At 36.0% G+C, this 15,311-nt stretch overlaps 1 protein-coding gene across 17 annotated transcripts in view; it reads left to right on the top strand.

The window, feature by feature from the left end:
- mycbp2 (MYC binding protein 2) overlaps positions 1-15,311 on the top strand; it is a 138,867-nt gene that overhangs the window by 103,522 nt on the left and 20,034 nt on the right. For 4 of the 17 annotated variants that reach the window (XM_067443302.1, XM_067443308.1, XM_067443303.1 and 1 more), the window contains 6 exons: positions 2,133-2,207; positions 4,474-4,695; positions 6,791-6,923; positions 8,412-8,534; positions 12,402-12,566; positions 15,058-15,156. In XM_067443302.1, coding sequence (XP_067299403.1) covers positions 2,133-2,207; positions 4,474-4,695; positions 6,791-6,923; positions 8,412-8,534; positions 12,402-12,566; positions 15,058-15,156 — 817 coding nt within the window. The remainder of the gene's footprint in view (positions 1-2,132; positions 2,208-4,473; positions 4,696-6,790; positions 6,924-8,411; positions 8,535-12,401; positions 12,567-15,057; positions 15,157-15,311) is intronic. The other 13 variants (XM_067443318.1, XM_067443314.1, XM_067443310.1 and 10 more) reach the window with 9 other exon arrangements.

The raw sequence follows: 15,311 nt of genomic DNA, 5'->3' as shown, positions 1-15,311 counted from the left end.
AACTCATGTAAAAATGTGTGTTGTCGTAGGAGACACAAGACAAATGAAAACAGTTTATGTTTTAAAATTAGTTCAAATATATTAAACATGTTTGACCTCCTCCAACTGGGTGGAATTGTAGTGTGAAGCTAACATAAACTATGTGATTTTCTCAATCTCTCAACTACCAATGGCCAGAATCTGCAGACTGGCCCTAAGTTTCGACTCTTCCACTCTTCCAGACTGCAAATCGGGGCAAAAACCTTTGCAAAAGTCATGCAGTATATTTCAGCCTTAATGGGAGTGTTCTAGTTTTGGTGTGTCAAAACTTGTTCTGGTGTATGTTAGGTTTCTCACCATCTATATCTGGGATGGGCAACTTTGGTACTGGAGGGGCACTCTCCTGCAGTTCATTTAGCTCCAACCCTGAAAAAAACTCATCTGCCTGTAGTTTTTTTGACATATGATGCATCTGAAATCAAATACCGTATTCTTCAGCATATACAATGGTTTTTCGCATCTTATATTCAGGGTATGGAAGCGTTTCCCTAAATAAAAAATAGAGTAATTGCGACTTTTTATCTTAGAATTCTGACTTTTTTCTCTCTTACAATTGCGAGTTGTAAAGTCACAATTCTGACATTTTTTCTCAAAATTGCGAGTTTTAAAGTGAGTGTGCTACGAAAGTCTTAAAACATAAACAGTCACAGAAAAGCTTTCCGTCTTAAGAGGCACATGACTGTCATGTTTGTGTGCCTCCCTGATAGGACTAAACTTCCCAGTATGTTATTTTTAAATGTAAGATGGTACCCAGATTGCAACTTAAAAAAATAATTTAAAAAATGTATTTATGTGAAAAACAGTATGCCAACAGAGTAGTAACCTAGCCATGAGGCCATGGGAAAAGATTTATGAATGGCAGTGAAGAGACGCAAATTATGCTGGTAGGACTAGTGCATTGAAATTTTGTTCATTCTACCACATTCATACTATATAGAACGCACTTTTTAACAGTCACAATTTCAAATTGAAATGTAGTACCTAGCGTTTGATTCGCTTGTTCAGGTGTGTTTGATTAGGGTTGGAGCAAAACTCTGCAGGACCGAAGTTGCCCATCCCTGATCTACATTGTAAGTGAGCAGCGCGACATGTCACAATGCTTTTCGCTTTGCCTCTACTGCTTTTTTGTTTTGAGTGTCAGGTGATGTTTCTACAGCTTTCTTTTTTTTTTTTTAAAACAAAAGAGACAAAACACTGCTTAAAAATGTGCTCATTAGAACTGATTGTGATTTCTTGATGGGCCTATAGATTCCCCAATGCGCAAATGATGTGACAGAAATGCATACACCGTTTGCTGCGTCAGCCATTATCATGATCTATTCAATTAATTGTGCAGCCCTACTGTGTTATTCATCATATGTGGTGTGAAAAATAGCTCTTGTATGATACTGAATATCAATGAACAAAGCTTTGCTGTTTCCTGGTCATGACAGTATCATAGTATAAACTCAATGAAAAATGTAACCTCTTCATATAGCCAATCTGTAAAAATGGATTCATAAACCGATGAAGATTCATTAATTTCTTTAAAATTTTCTCAATGGCCCTGAAACCTTTTCAACAATTGGTTTAAAAGTGGTCGATCTGTTTAAATGTTTAGCTGTTTGGGTCCCGCAACTTTTAATGAGGTTCTGCCATGAAACAAGCCGTTTTCAATCCAAACTCAAGGCCTGAAAGTTGGGCCATGATTCTGAGAGCATAATTACCTCTGGATGTGAAAAAGTCATCAAGGCTCCCAGTATGAACAGCATGACACACCACTAATCTTTTTTGGAAGATTATGAATGCTCATATATCTTATGTGATTTATTTCTCATTTGCTGTATTTTGATGTGGTTTGAATTTTGCAAAATTCAAGCAGACCCCAGAATTCTAGGTTTAGGATTGTTCCATTTGCTAGACCTTCTTCTCTGCCTTCAAATTCTTCTCTTACTGTATCATGAAGAAAATTCGAAAGACATAAAATGCACCCAAACAAACTGTCACTATAACAAAGCCATCTCTTCCAAAAAAAGACAAACCATACCATCTGCGTTTCTGATTGAAGGTAATTCCCGACAGTGTTTGTAATCTGCTTATAATCTGTTGCTCAGAATATCTTTAGCGCTAGCCAAGGAGTAAGGGATATCGACTTTTTGTCTTGGACGACCTTATCTTGTTTTCCCCAGGTGAGTTGTCAGAAGATGAGGTGTGTTGTAGCTTGGCTGCTGCTTTGCTTTTCACCAGTGTTTCTCATGATTTGGAGACGTTTCAGATTGTGATTTGTACATGTAGTATTGGAGCATCATCAGAGTTGCATGTTTGATTGTGTAAATCGTGTGAGTGACACAACATATATTTTATCGTCTTTTCCTTGTGTGCACAACGTTTCCAGTAGCACGTTTCAAGTGTCTTGTAACAACCTAATGATCATTACATTTATGCTAACCTTGGGTAAAGCTTTTTGCGTTTTCATGTAGTAGTTCACAGTTGAAAACATTAACTCATTTGCATGAGGATTTAAAGGAATAGTTTACTCAAAAATAAAAATGTTGTCGTTATTAACTTGCCTTAATATCATTCCAAACTTGTATGGTGTTGTTTTTCATGAATCACAGAAGGGGAGTTCTAGTCCATACATTGACAGTTAATATTAACCACCTGTCTATCACCAGACCAAACTCAATCTTGATAAGATTGAACATTGGTCTGGGGAGTCTGCTCTGTATTTTTACTGCATGAGAGGCGAGATCAATGGGCATAGTTCAAATGACTCTGTACGCAATTGGATAGTCCTTCAACCAATCACACCACAAGAGGTGTGATCAACGGGCATAGTTCAAATGACTGTACGCAATTGGACCAATCTTTAACCAATCAGACCAACGATCCATCACTTCTCTATCTGTCATTGTGTTAAACCCGCCAATAGCGTGCCAGGTGGATAAGCCTGTTTTTGATTGGTCCCCGCTAATTTGTAACAAACAGGATAAAAATATGTACAGGTTTCCAGCCTGAGTTGCAGGGCGAAATCAAATCGTAGGCAGATCAGGCTGGGTTTTGTTCCAGTATAATAAACCACAGCTTTCAAGCTCAAAAATAATTTATGCGAATAAGTTGCTGTTGATGTTCTCCCAAAAATGGTTGGGAGAATGGATCTCCCAAAAATGAGAATTGTCATTTATTCACCCTCAAGTTGTTTCAAACCTGTATGAATTTCTTTGTTCTGCTGAACACAAAATATGATATTTTGAAGAATATGGGGAACTAAAGAGTTAATAGACCCCACTGACTTCCATAGTACTGTATTTTTTCCCCTACAATGGAAGTCGGGGGGGTCCATCAACTGTTTAGTTTCCCATATTCTTTAAAATATCTTCTTTTGTGTTCAGCGCAGAAGTTTGGAACAACTTAAGGGTGAGTAAATGATGACAATTTTCATTTTTGGGTGAACTATCCCTTAAATGGCACCAAACGATATATGGAGATTCTCCTTTTGTGGTCGATGGGAAAAAAATAACTATTCAAAATAATAGTGACAGAATTGTAATTTTTGGGAGCACTATTCCTTTAATAAAAACAAAAAGCAGAATATGTGAATGCATGTGTTTGTTTTGTTTTCTTACACAAGGGCCAAGTTATTTTTTTCAGTTTATTTGTCAGGAGTACTTGACATCAGAACACAGTTATGCGCTGTAATCTTCATCCCACAACCTAAAATGTTTTACATTTAGTATAAAGTTTCATTTAGATATTTGATATTAGATACATGATATTTGTAAAGATTGTCTTGTTTGTATGTAGAAGCACAGTTGTCAGATCTATGTTATTGCTGATGTAAGCAGGTGCTTCATCCTGGTAGTAAATTATGTTGAAAGGGTCAGTGATGTCCTTTTTTTTTTTTTTTTTTTTTTTTTTTCGGATGAATTTTCTATTGTATGCATGAATTTAGTTGTAAATGTATTTTTGAAAAAATTATATTCAAAAATACATTAACAATGGCATGAATATGCTGCTTCTATGAAGATTATTTTTTTTAATCTTTTTTTTTCTTTTTTCTTTTTTTTTTGTTGTTGTTGATATTTTAGATACTGTGCGGAAAAAAAATGTCAAGGTTATGTAACAGTCCTGCAATCATAATGAGTCTTAAAAAAAAGTAAAATAGGTTGAATTTCTTTAATAACAACAAAATATGCTGAAAATTGTTTTGCAAAATCTGTGGGCGAGTTTCCCTGCAAAGACATTTCTATAGACTGTTAAACTGCATTTTCAAAAGATTTTTTTTTTTTTTTTTTATCATATCAGACAGCCTTATTCGACTTTGACCCTATGGCAAAGACTTATTGTCTTTTAATCTAAAGAAAATTGAATTGAATGTAATATTTTGAGGACATAATTTTATAATGTATAACTTGCTTTCCAACTTAAATTAACTGGTTTCCTTTGGTTTTGCAGGAGGGCAGGTCAAATTTGGATGATTATGGAAAGGAGACCAGTGGCCACCCTTCTCATGACACCACTGTACGAGACATGGGCGCAGGCCAGGGTGGTGGACCGGGTCTTTATAAGGTAGTGAAGACCGGACCTTCGGGTCACAACATCAGAAGCTGCCCAAACCTTAGAGGTATCCCCATTGGAATGTTAGTTCTGGGGAACAAAGTCAAGGCGGTAGGCGAGGTATGGACTCCCAACTGTGTTACTGTGGCTGCCAATAAATGACTAATTAGCCAGATTTCTTGCTAGTTCTGCAGTTTCTGTAACACAAATTCTTCATTTTTCTTTAGACAATTAGAGAACCCTTTGTGTAACTTCTTTTGATAGAGGCCATACATTCTATGGCTCTGGTGTGGGTGTGTTGTCCTTCTGTACACATTTTTAAAGCCCCTTTCAAGAGCCACCAAGCATGGCTTCAGCTTTTGCACAGTAACAGTATGGTGTAATCTGGCATGCTCTGCAGAAAAATCATGTGTGATGCAATAATTCAATAAATTACCTATTAACAATGATGGCAGGAAGCATGTTAATTACAACAAAAACTGAAGTCATCTCATAATTTCCACTCTGTAACCACCAGGGTTGAGCAAAATTCAGAATTAAGAATAGGGTTCCCTTTCGATTCGTGAATGTGAATTTGAATTGAATTTACTGTGACCCACAGGATGTAGAACTGGAATTTGAATTGTAATTATAGGAAGAGGAATTTATTGAATTGCAGTTCAAAGAAATTCAACACAGTCACACAATTGAGGAGTTAAATTAGTCAAAAAGGTTTTTAAACAAAACGCAAATAATTACATGTATTCTTTTGAGTAGTTATGACTATATTTTCCATTTTAAAGACCCTGGGTAAATTTTAAGGCTGCACAAATTATTTGTGCAAACTCAAACTTTATTTGGGAGTGCAAATAAGTGTTGTGGTGCAACATTTTTCTTTTTTTATTATTATTATTTTATATTGACAAACAGACATACAAACCATAATAGTGCAGTAACTGACAATCGAGTAATTACATAATTACTCGAGAAGTGAAATAAAAGTGTGTAAATGTACAGGTGTGTGTGTGGGGTGTGACATTTTACTAGAGACCATAAATTGGAAGGCTGGTTTCTGCTTCAAACAAACAAAAGGCAACCCCGGACAGTGTTTCATTTTATTTCGGACGTTCCGGACATGCGCACAAACTGCATTACAATAATTTCCCAAAATGTAATTTTTGTGGAACTATTAGGAACATCTTAACAGGACGTTAATGGGACACACTTAAGACTGACGCAAAGAGGAGCGTACAGAAAGAATACCAGGCACAGCAAGATCTCCGTTTGCGGCGCTCGAAATATAGAAAGAAAAGATAAACAAATATTGAATTGGGGTGAGGTTTATATGAGTGTATCTCTGAAGGGAAACTAACTATTGATAATAGTTTCAAGGGGATTTTCTTCTCCTCTTCCCTCCATATAAAGTAGTGTTTATAAGCGCAGCAGCTTTTCCATAAGCGCCACCTGCTCTCAGAGAGTGAATCTTGAAATTATGCAATCTAATTTAACGCCATCATGCCAATTTGCTTTAAAAGAAGAAGAAAAAATTATAATCCATGAAGCCATGAAAAATGATCAGTGCATCCAGTACCGTTTTAATTTCTCTACAAAAGTGATGTTTTTAAATAAAATAAATATTTGAATACATAATATAAAAACTGTGGTTGTGGTGCTTCTACATTTTTGCTGTTGCACATTACTACAAATGATCACTTGTATGAACTTTCTTTGCATTTTATTTTGTCATAATTCTACTTCCTTAAATTCATATTCGATTACAATTCTGCATCCTGTTTACTTCCTCAATTCAAATTCATTGAATTGCGCACAACCCTGGTAAACTCCTGTCTTTTATGGCATTTGAACAGTCTCCATGTCTGATCATGGAAGGGCTGGACTTTGCCTCTTTCTTCTCTCGTTGAGGTTGTGGTGTGTCATGCTGTCTTCAAATGTATTCTTAAAGTTGTTGCCTATGAGCCTTCCAACTTGCACAAATACTGCTGTTCTGTTCACCAATGTCAAGACGAATTTGAAACGGTGTCTTTGTTCAAACTGGTTTCTTTTCATAAATCTTGAGAACTGAACGGAGCGTCATATGTTTGTATTCACGTTTCTGAATGCGCTTTATTTTAAAGCTGCTACTGAGCTTGTTGCTAAACACTCTTGCTTCTCTGGATTGATGTGGTGTCAGGTGTGTGTGTAAGAGAGGAGGTAAATAAAGCTGTGTCTGTATCAGGTGATTAACTCGGAGGGCACCTGGGTTCAGCTGGATAAGAACAGTGTGGTGGAGTTCTGTGAGAGTGATGAGGGTGAGGCCTGGTCTCTGACCCGAGACCGAGGGGGAAACCAGTACCTGCGTCATGAGGAAGGTAATGCAAACACACCCCTCTCTCGCCAGTCTTTGTCACTGCATCTCTTGTGAAAAAAAGTGTGCTTAATTGTATTGAATGTGCACTTGTGTACTTCAAGTCTTAAAAGTATATTTTAAAAATATTAATAATTTGGTACAGATAATATAAATGAAATTAAAGGCCACTTATGTACACTTTCATGACATGTCTTAACACACTTAAGCATACTTTTTAAAACTGCAGTTTTTAAAATTTTAAATACATTTTATTTTAAAGTAACTTTTAAATAGTTTACTCATGTTTTAAAGAAGTACACTTATTTTGATGTGATGGCTATCACACTAAAGCACATGTAACTATAAATATATACGTTCATATATTTTAAATGTACTAAATTGCTAGTTCATCATTTCAAATTACAATTATATTTAAATACACAAAATGCAACAAATGCAGTTTAAATAGAAATTACATCAATGTATATTTAGTTCATCATAAAGGTTTAACAGTACATTCAGAAGTACACTTTAAACATTTCAAAGACAATAGAAGTATTTATAAAAAGTCGTATCGTCAAAATGCTGTACTTTATTTACCCATGCATTACAAACAAGCAGAGGTGATCCAAAAGTAATGCGGCACTTCATTTAATTTAAGATTTAGGTGGGTTTGAGTTATGAGATTTGCTGACAGTTTGAGGAGCCAGGTTTAATCACAACTCTTATAATACTTTTAATTGGTTAAATATTTGCAAAACCCACAGACAGATGTAAAGGGTGACCAATAGTAAGGATTTATGATTTTTTTCAACAAAAAAAAAAGACGAGATATGGAGAGAAGGTTTCTGTCCTATAGCAATGATATGAAGATGTACTTCAGTTCTACAGTCAAACCAAAATATATTCAGGCACCTTCAACATTTTCTCAAAGCACCTGAAAAAAACAAAAAATTCAAAAAAAAATTCTAAATTTCAGTTCACATTAATAATACCAATTTAGATCAACCGATTAGCAAGCAATGCTTAATTTTGTTCAGTCTGTGGTGTAAAAGATGCAAAGATGGTCAGGTCAAAGTGTCTCAATAATTTTGGCAATTTTACTAGTAGACCACTGTATGAAGAATGGTATATGTCGTCACATTTTACTTTATTTTGCTATCCTCACTTACATAAATAAACTATAGTGTCCTGTACACACTAGTAAAAAATTATATCCGGTGTCTGAATTTTTTTTGGTTTGACTGTATGTACGTGGTTTAAAAAATAGCACTCTAAAGTTCAGCTAACTGCATTTAATATATACTTTAAACTATAATACATTTTCATTCAATTGCAATTAAAATGCAGTTACGAGCTCAAAAACATTACATTCAGTTCTCACTTAAGTATATTCTGGAAATCAATAATGTGGTGTACGATCAAGACAGCACACGTAAACCAATTAAATACAGATGGCATTTAGTTATTAATTTTAGTTATTAATGCTTTTTGTTTCTGTCTGGAACAGAGCAAGCAATTTTGGAGCATGGAGCCCAGACCCCTCCTCCCAGCCCATTTTCAGTTCAGGCGTTTAACAGGGGCATGGGCTCGGGAGCTCAGGGCTTTGACTACGGCATCTCCAACAACAAAGGTGAGAGTGAAGATCTGGGAGAGATAGAAATAAAATGGGATTTATTATTGAATGACACTCTGAGCTTGTATGGTTACAGGCTTTTTTTCCCCATACCATGCTCCTGCTAAATACCTGTCATGTTTAATCTGATATATCTTTGTTGACTATTGCAGACAATAGTCTGACATTAAATGTTACTTCACAAAATTGATTTCAATCCAACAGTTGTAAAATATCTAGTCTTTTTTGGATTTTTCTTTTGCATTCATATTAGTAACTGTGATTCCTTTGTTCCTTATGTTTGAGGTTTTCTTTTTCTTTAGGTAAGCCTTTTGTGTTTATTTCATACACTATCATTTAGAAGTTTTTTCATGTTTTTGAAATGTTCAAAAACACAGTAAAACAGTAATATTGTGAAATGTTATTACTTCAGAACTCAGAAAGGGAAACATCAGTGTTTTTTGAAAAATAAATATCTAAAGTAATATGATTATATCAAATAACCCAGTGATTAAAGTTGGGCATTACCTATTGAGCTGACACTGAAGAGTGAATGAACACCGGTAAATACAAGCCTTTTTCTAGTAGGGTAGTAACTCTTTATAACATCTTATATGAGATCTTAAAGAAAGGATCTACAACATAAAAGTAATATTACAGCTTGCATCTGCACAAAAGTGACCCGAGTGTGAACTTGACCGTGCTTGTCTGAATGTCTAATTCCCGTTGTGAATGCGCTCTTGATGTCTAATGTGAACCAATCAGACCTCAGGTACTGCCCAAAATGCAGCGATAACCAATCAGAAAAGTCACAGCAATATTGTCACGGTCGAGCCTGTCCCTAGTAGCGTATTGTTAAATAAATATACAGTAAGTGGTAGTTATTGCACAGTGGGGAGAACATTTAACTTCTTAAGTTTAATTAAATTAAGCTGCTTAAGAAACATTCTTATTATTATCAATGTTGAAAACATTGGTTTTCAAGGTTTTTTTTCAGTATTCTTTGTTGAATAAAATGTTTGGGTAACACTTTTTTTTTAGGGTCCAATTTTCACTATGAACTAGTTGCTTATTAGCAAGAATATTACAATCATATAGGCTGTTTATTAGTACTTATAAAGCAAATATAATGCCTTATTCTGCATGACCTTATTCTACATTCCTTAATCCTACCTAACACCTTAACAACTACCTTACTAACTAATAATAAGCTGCAATTATGAGTTTATTGAGTCAAAAGTTATAGTTAATAGGTAGTGCGAAATTGACCTTAATCTAAATTGTGACCAAACATTTAAAAGAACAGCATTTATTTGAAACGGTGATGTTTTGTAATAGTATAAATGTCTTTACTCTCACTTTTGAGTGATTTAATGCATCCTTATGCATAAAATAATTAATTGAAAAAAAAAAAAAAATCTGATCCTAAACTTTTGAATGGTAGTGTGTAATGCACACATTAATATAGCAGCTGTTTTCCTACTTTCAAAAATAGGTGGCTCTTTGAGAGAGAAATCTACAAATTACTAGCCTGACGTGGTCATACTCAATTCTAGTCAGAATATAGTCAAGCAAACTTGTCAAAATAACACATTTTACCCCCCAAATGCCATTTTTTCCGGAAAACCCCCCATAAAAAGTTATTGTTTTGGGCTAGTAGTTTGGCGAGTTTTGTTTGTAAAAACTTGGCAACCCTGTCTGCACACGCGCTGGAATAATCTTTGCCAGTGTTGTAAAAAAAAGAATTTAAGGATAAACAGTTACTGACCAACATGATGATCATTTCAGAGAGAAATAGTGAAGGTGAATGCAAGTACAAACAAGCTCTCCGTTTAGGATTTAAAGCTACACTGTGTAACTTTTTTAGTTTATTCTTAGCTAAAAACACTTAGTTCTTTCAAAAATATATGTGCTCATTAATGTATATTTTCTTCTTTCAAGTATTCTCGTAAGTTTATAATATGATATTGAAAATACATACGGGTGAGGGGTGCGAATGCCGGTCGCCCTGTTGCTCCTCCATCTTGAAAGTACATTAGCCAAAGAGGGACATACCCATTAATTCAAGCTTCGCCTTTCGCGTTTTAACACTCGATGGCACCTTGTCGAATGTGAAGAGGGGGATTGCCATGTTAAAATTGGACTAAATCGGCCACCGTAGGAGTTAAAACGAAATCAAATTTGAGAGGAACAGAAACTATTTTTCCTTGGATGGTCATATACCTTTTCACCGCTAGATGGGGGAAAATATCACACAGTGTAGCTTTAAACAAATTCAACTAAGCGCCTTTGATGATGTGGATGATTACGTTACTGTTTGTTATCTGTCCATCATCGTCTAAAGCCCGCCCTGACAATTTCATTGGCCCGAACTGTTTTTGTTCAGGCATAATTACTCCTCTATGGATCAAGGCTAGACCGAACTGCCTGAGCTCAAATGTTGGGGGCAGGGCTGAGTTCGGCTGGCATCCAGGCTAACAAATTACCTTTCTAATCCTAATCCAGATATTACGAACAACAGGGAAATGTCATGGAAACATCATAGAGCCTTGGATAGACTGGACATCAAACTATCTTTTATCTTTTTAATGTGCTAATGACCCCTTGTGCCTTCAACTGTGTTGCTCTGAGTAATAATGTATTATTACTACTAATTGTATGTAGTATTATAATAATTTAGGTATATGAAACATGCACCAAATGATTAATAAGCAAACGCAATCATTTGTTCTTATTCAGCTACGTAATCAGAGTAATTGTGTTCTGCATGCTGTGTGATCTGTGTGTCTTGGCTGTCGTCTGTGGTGTGTGAAGGCATCATTGTGTGCATGGGCAAGACTGTGTGCTGCAGCTGGGTCTTAACCATTTATTGTCCACTGGCACTCACCATACTTTTCTCATGCAACACTGCTTAGTGGCATTACCCATAGACCGCTGTCTGATGGGTCCTTCATCACCTCTTATACTCACTGAATCTTAGTACATCTGAATAAAAAGACCCTTGACGTAACCATGAAGCTTAACTGAATGCTTCTTAACTAAAAGTCAACTTGAAGTCACTATTAACCTTAATGAATCACTTTAATACACATTCCTAGTCTTGCTGTGCTTGATTCATTGTTGCTTGATATTCCAAAGAAAAAAGGTCTTGCTAATATATCCAGTTATCTTTTCTACCATTCTGCCTATATTTGCAAATATTGTAAAAATTCTGTAATTTGGTAATGTTAATATAATACAATAAAGTATACACCAAGCTCTATTAACAAAAGTTAAGAGTTATTGCAAAAAAAGATTCTATTCTAGTGAGAAAGATTTTTTTCTTTGGGGTTAACTTGACCTCTTATGAAATTCTTACTCTTTGTGATCCAATCAGTTCCATATAGATAAAATCAATTCCCGTCCTAGTTTTTTGTTTTTGTTTTTTTTTCTTTCACCGAATATCCTGCCTGACATGCATTACGGAAATCTTTTCATGTTGACCTTAACAAAAATATTAGATTGCATTGATGATCATGTTAATGATTTAATAATGGATTATTATTAAAAAATAAAATGTTTAATGCTTAAATAGGACAATTTGGACAAAACCCCCCAAATAGTTTCCAGAGTTGCACTATAAAAGGGATGAAAGCATAGCATTGGCTTTGTCTGCCAATGCTTTATCTGTGACCATGTTCCAGATATGAGGTTTCATGAAAACCTGACCTATCGCTCCCCTGCCCATTCCTTATTCCCCTCACGTTGGTTCAGCTGACCCACTCACACACCCCATTACTTCCAGTGAGAGTGCTTGTGTGGGGCGTTAAACTGACTAGCGGGTTTGTATGGCTCCTTTTAAGGATCATATAAGCTATAGCACTCCCATTGTCTTCCGCATTGCAGGTGACCGGCTGAGTGCCATACTGAATTCCATTCAGTCTGGGCCTTTCCTCCCAACTCCTTCCATATTTGAGCAAGCTGCCAAACCTCCCTCTTCCCTTGTCCACAGCCCATTTGTGTTTGGACAATCCCTTTCCCAGCAGCCTCAACCGCATCCACAGCTTCCGAGTAAGTCTGTCCGTCTATAAGGTAGTGGCGGTGCTTGCTTGCACAGGTGCTGCCTGTTCTTGTCTTAAGCGCTTTATTGTTTAGTATCCCTTAGGTTGTGATGAGTTCTGTTCAGGCTTATTTCCCATGCTTTTCTGTCGGCGTCCACCCGCTTGCTTGCCATGGTTGAATTGGTAATTTTTTATTTCTCATCTCCTTTAAACTTTAGTGGCCGAATAACACTTAAATTCATCTTTTGTGTTTCCATAGTAGCTACTAGCAGTATGTTTCATGTCAGATTTTTCTGTTGACTTTAATTTTATTTGCTTGCTACATGTACAGTGATTAATTTGAAAACTATTACCAAGAGGTCAAGGAATCTGTCCACCCAATCAAAACATGTAGTGCTTTTGCATTTAACCCCCAGTGTAATCCAAAATGCACTAATGTCTGTGTAAGGAAAATGAAAATGGGTTTTTTTGGGGGGGGGATTTGAAAGTGTTAATATTTCCACAGCCAGAATACTCTTAATCTGCATTCCACATTCATTACAACTTCAAAGCCATTTTATTCGGACTTTTCTGCCATCTTCCCTGCACTGGTTTATGCCCAGTTTTGTTTTAGCCTTGTGCCTGCTTCTACCAATCTCTGTCTCTCTTACAGTATCTGTCCTTCTACTTGTTCCTTTTTCTTAATTGATGCATCTTTCCAGTGCCTAGATTTTCTTCTGGCCCTGTTTACACCTAGTATTTACATCCATCTTGAATGATCTGATCACCAATTACTGGGCTTTAATGGAGTTCCCTATAGTTGCATTAGTCGTGTAAAATTACCTGCTAATACTGCACATAAACAATGGTTATAAATAGTAAACTGCTTTTAAGGGGGGAAAATATAAAAATATAAAAAATATATTCTGTTACGGTTAGAAATTACTTAAAAGTAAACCACAATATTAAAGTATTATGATCTGATTACTTTTTTGGATTCCTTCAAGATCACATATGTAAATAATGTCAAATAAAAAGCAATATTTAGGAGAATGATTGCGCATACAGCAGTAGGTGGCTCACACCAGTCATGACTGGCAGCAGAAACAGCTGTCGATTAGATATACGCGGAGCAATTCTAACGTCAACTGAATTCACTGTTAATATAAATAATCCACCCGCCACCCACTCGAACCTATGATTTGCTCTGATTTATATATCCGCACCTAAAGGAAAAGTTCTTCCCTGGCCAAATTGCATTTCCTTAATATCTTAAACACAGGCTTTACTCCCTTAACACATAAACTGTTTCCACTGTTTCCATCACCTGAACACACAAGAAATTGAATACGTTCATCCCAAGCAAAGGCTGCATATAGGCTTAATGAGTTTTTCATTTACAGTGCTTTCCAGCCATTACATATTACATACTCATCACCTGATTTCTCCTGGTTACAATTTCAATAAAACACTCCCACATTTTTGTACTTTTCTGTCCTTCCTTTTTTTGTTTTTAACTCCACTTTTCGACATTTCTCTCAGATCTGTTTTGCCTCAATTGCTAGCTGGAGAGCAGCTGCATAGCTAAATGACAGTCTACAAATTAGTGCCTGATGAAAAAATAAGCTTTAAACATGTGAATATTTCCATCATTATGTTAGAAAACATTCTTATCAGAGTTTTCTTTGTTTTATATAATGGCCACTAAGGGGTGTTTTAGGTATATGTTTTCTTTGATTGGTTTTCTCTGAAGAGATTTGTTGAAAACAAAAGTAAAAGAATGACGCGCATTTGTTGTTTTACCATGAAATACGAGTTCTGTGTCTTTATTTACATCAACACATTAATGATGTATCTCTCATCAGCCCGCAACCCATCCAGTAACAAATTACAGTTACCAGATTTTTGTATCCTGATTATGTACCACCATTACATGTATTTCCATTATTCTCCAACTCTACATATACATGACTTTGCAAAACTTCTCTGCAGTAGCCGAGATCATGTAAAATGCCCAGTTAATAAAGTAGCCTGACTAATAATAGACTAAACTTTCCCATTTGAAATTTCATATTTGTGGTGAGATTTATATATTTGTGATGCTGCCTTAGAATTTGCCTCACATTTTTCTTTGGAGTTTGCATAATTAAGATGTGCACTTTCTAGAACTGTCTTTATGTAGGAAACCTATGGTGCCTTAAAATGCTGCTTCACGTGGTCACTGGTTTTCTGTACCGAAAAACTGGTGAAGTAAGGTAACATCCATTTGAGATGCATGTAAATACCAGGTGTAAACTGAAATCTCTCTTGGCTGTTCACATGTGATTTAGATCACCTAAAACAATGTTAATATTAGTTGTAAACAAGGCCATGAGTCTTTTTCTCATACAGTACTCTTTACTTCCATCTTTACTCTTTACTCTCCATCATTCATTGGCTCTCACTTTCTTTCTCATTTTCTGATTGTTTTCCTTGGTTCAAGCCTTGTTGCTTACTTTACTTGCCACTGTTTTCCGCTGTAGATGCTTCATCACGCAGCCTTGCTTCACGTGAGCGTGTGCACAAAAGCAGTGCGACCGGCCCTGGCACCGCTCTATCATCTCTTGTTCTAAGACAAAAGGGTGGGTAATGCATGTCTTCTCCTGGGAGCACCCTGGAGACTCACTACAGGGATGGGTTTCATGTCATCCTCTCCACCACAGTCCATTTATTTTCCCTCTTTAGGCATGGTAACAGAGTATGTAGTGCTTTGGAATATATTTGGGGACCGTTTTAT

The sequence above is a fragment of the Pseudorasbora parva genome, chromosome 5 (genome assembly GCF_024679245.1).
Source record: "Pseudorasbora parva isolate DD20220531a chromosome 5, ASM2467924v1, whole genome shotgun sequence".
NCBI lineage: Eukaryota > Metazoa > Chordata > Actinopteri > Cypriniformes > Gobionidae > Pseudorasbora > Pseudorasbora parva.
This window is presented reverse-complemented; position numbering and strand designations above follow the sequence as displayed.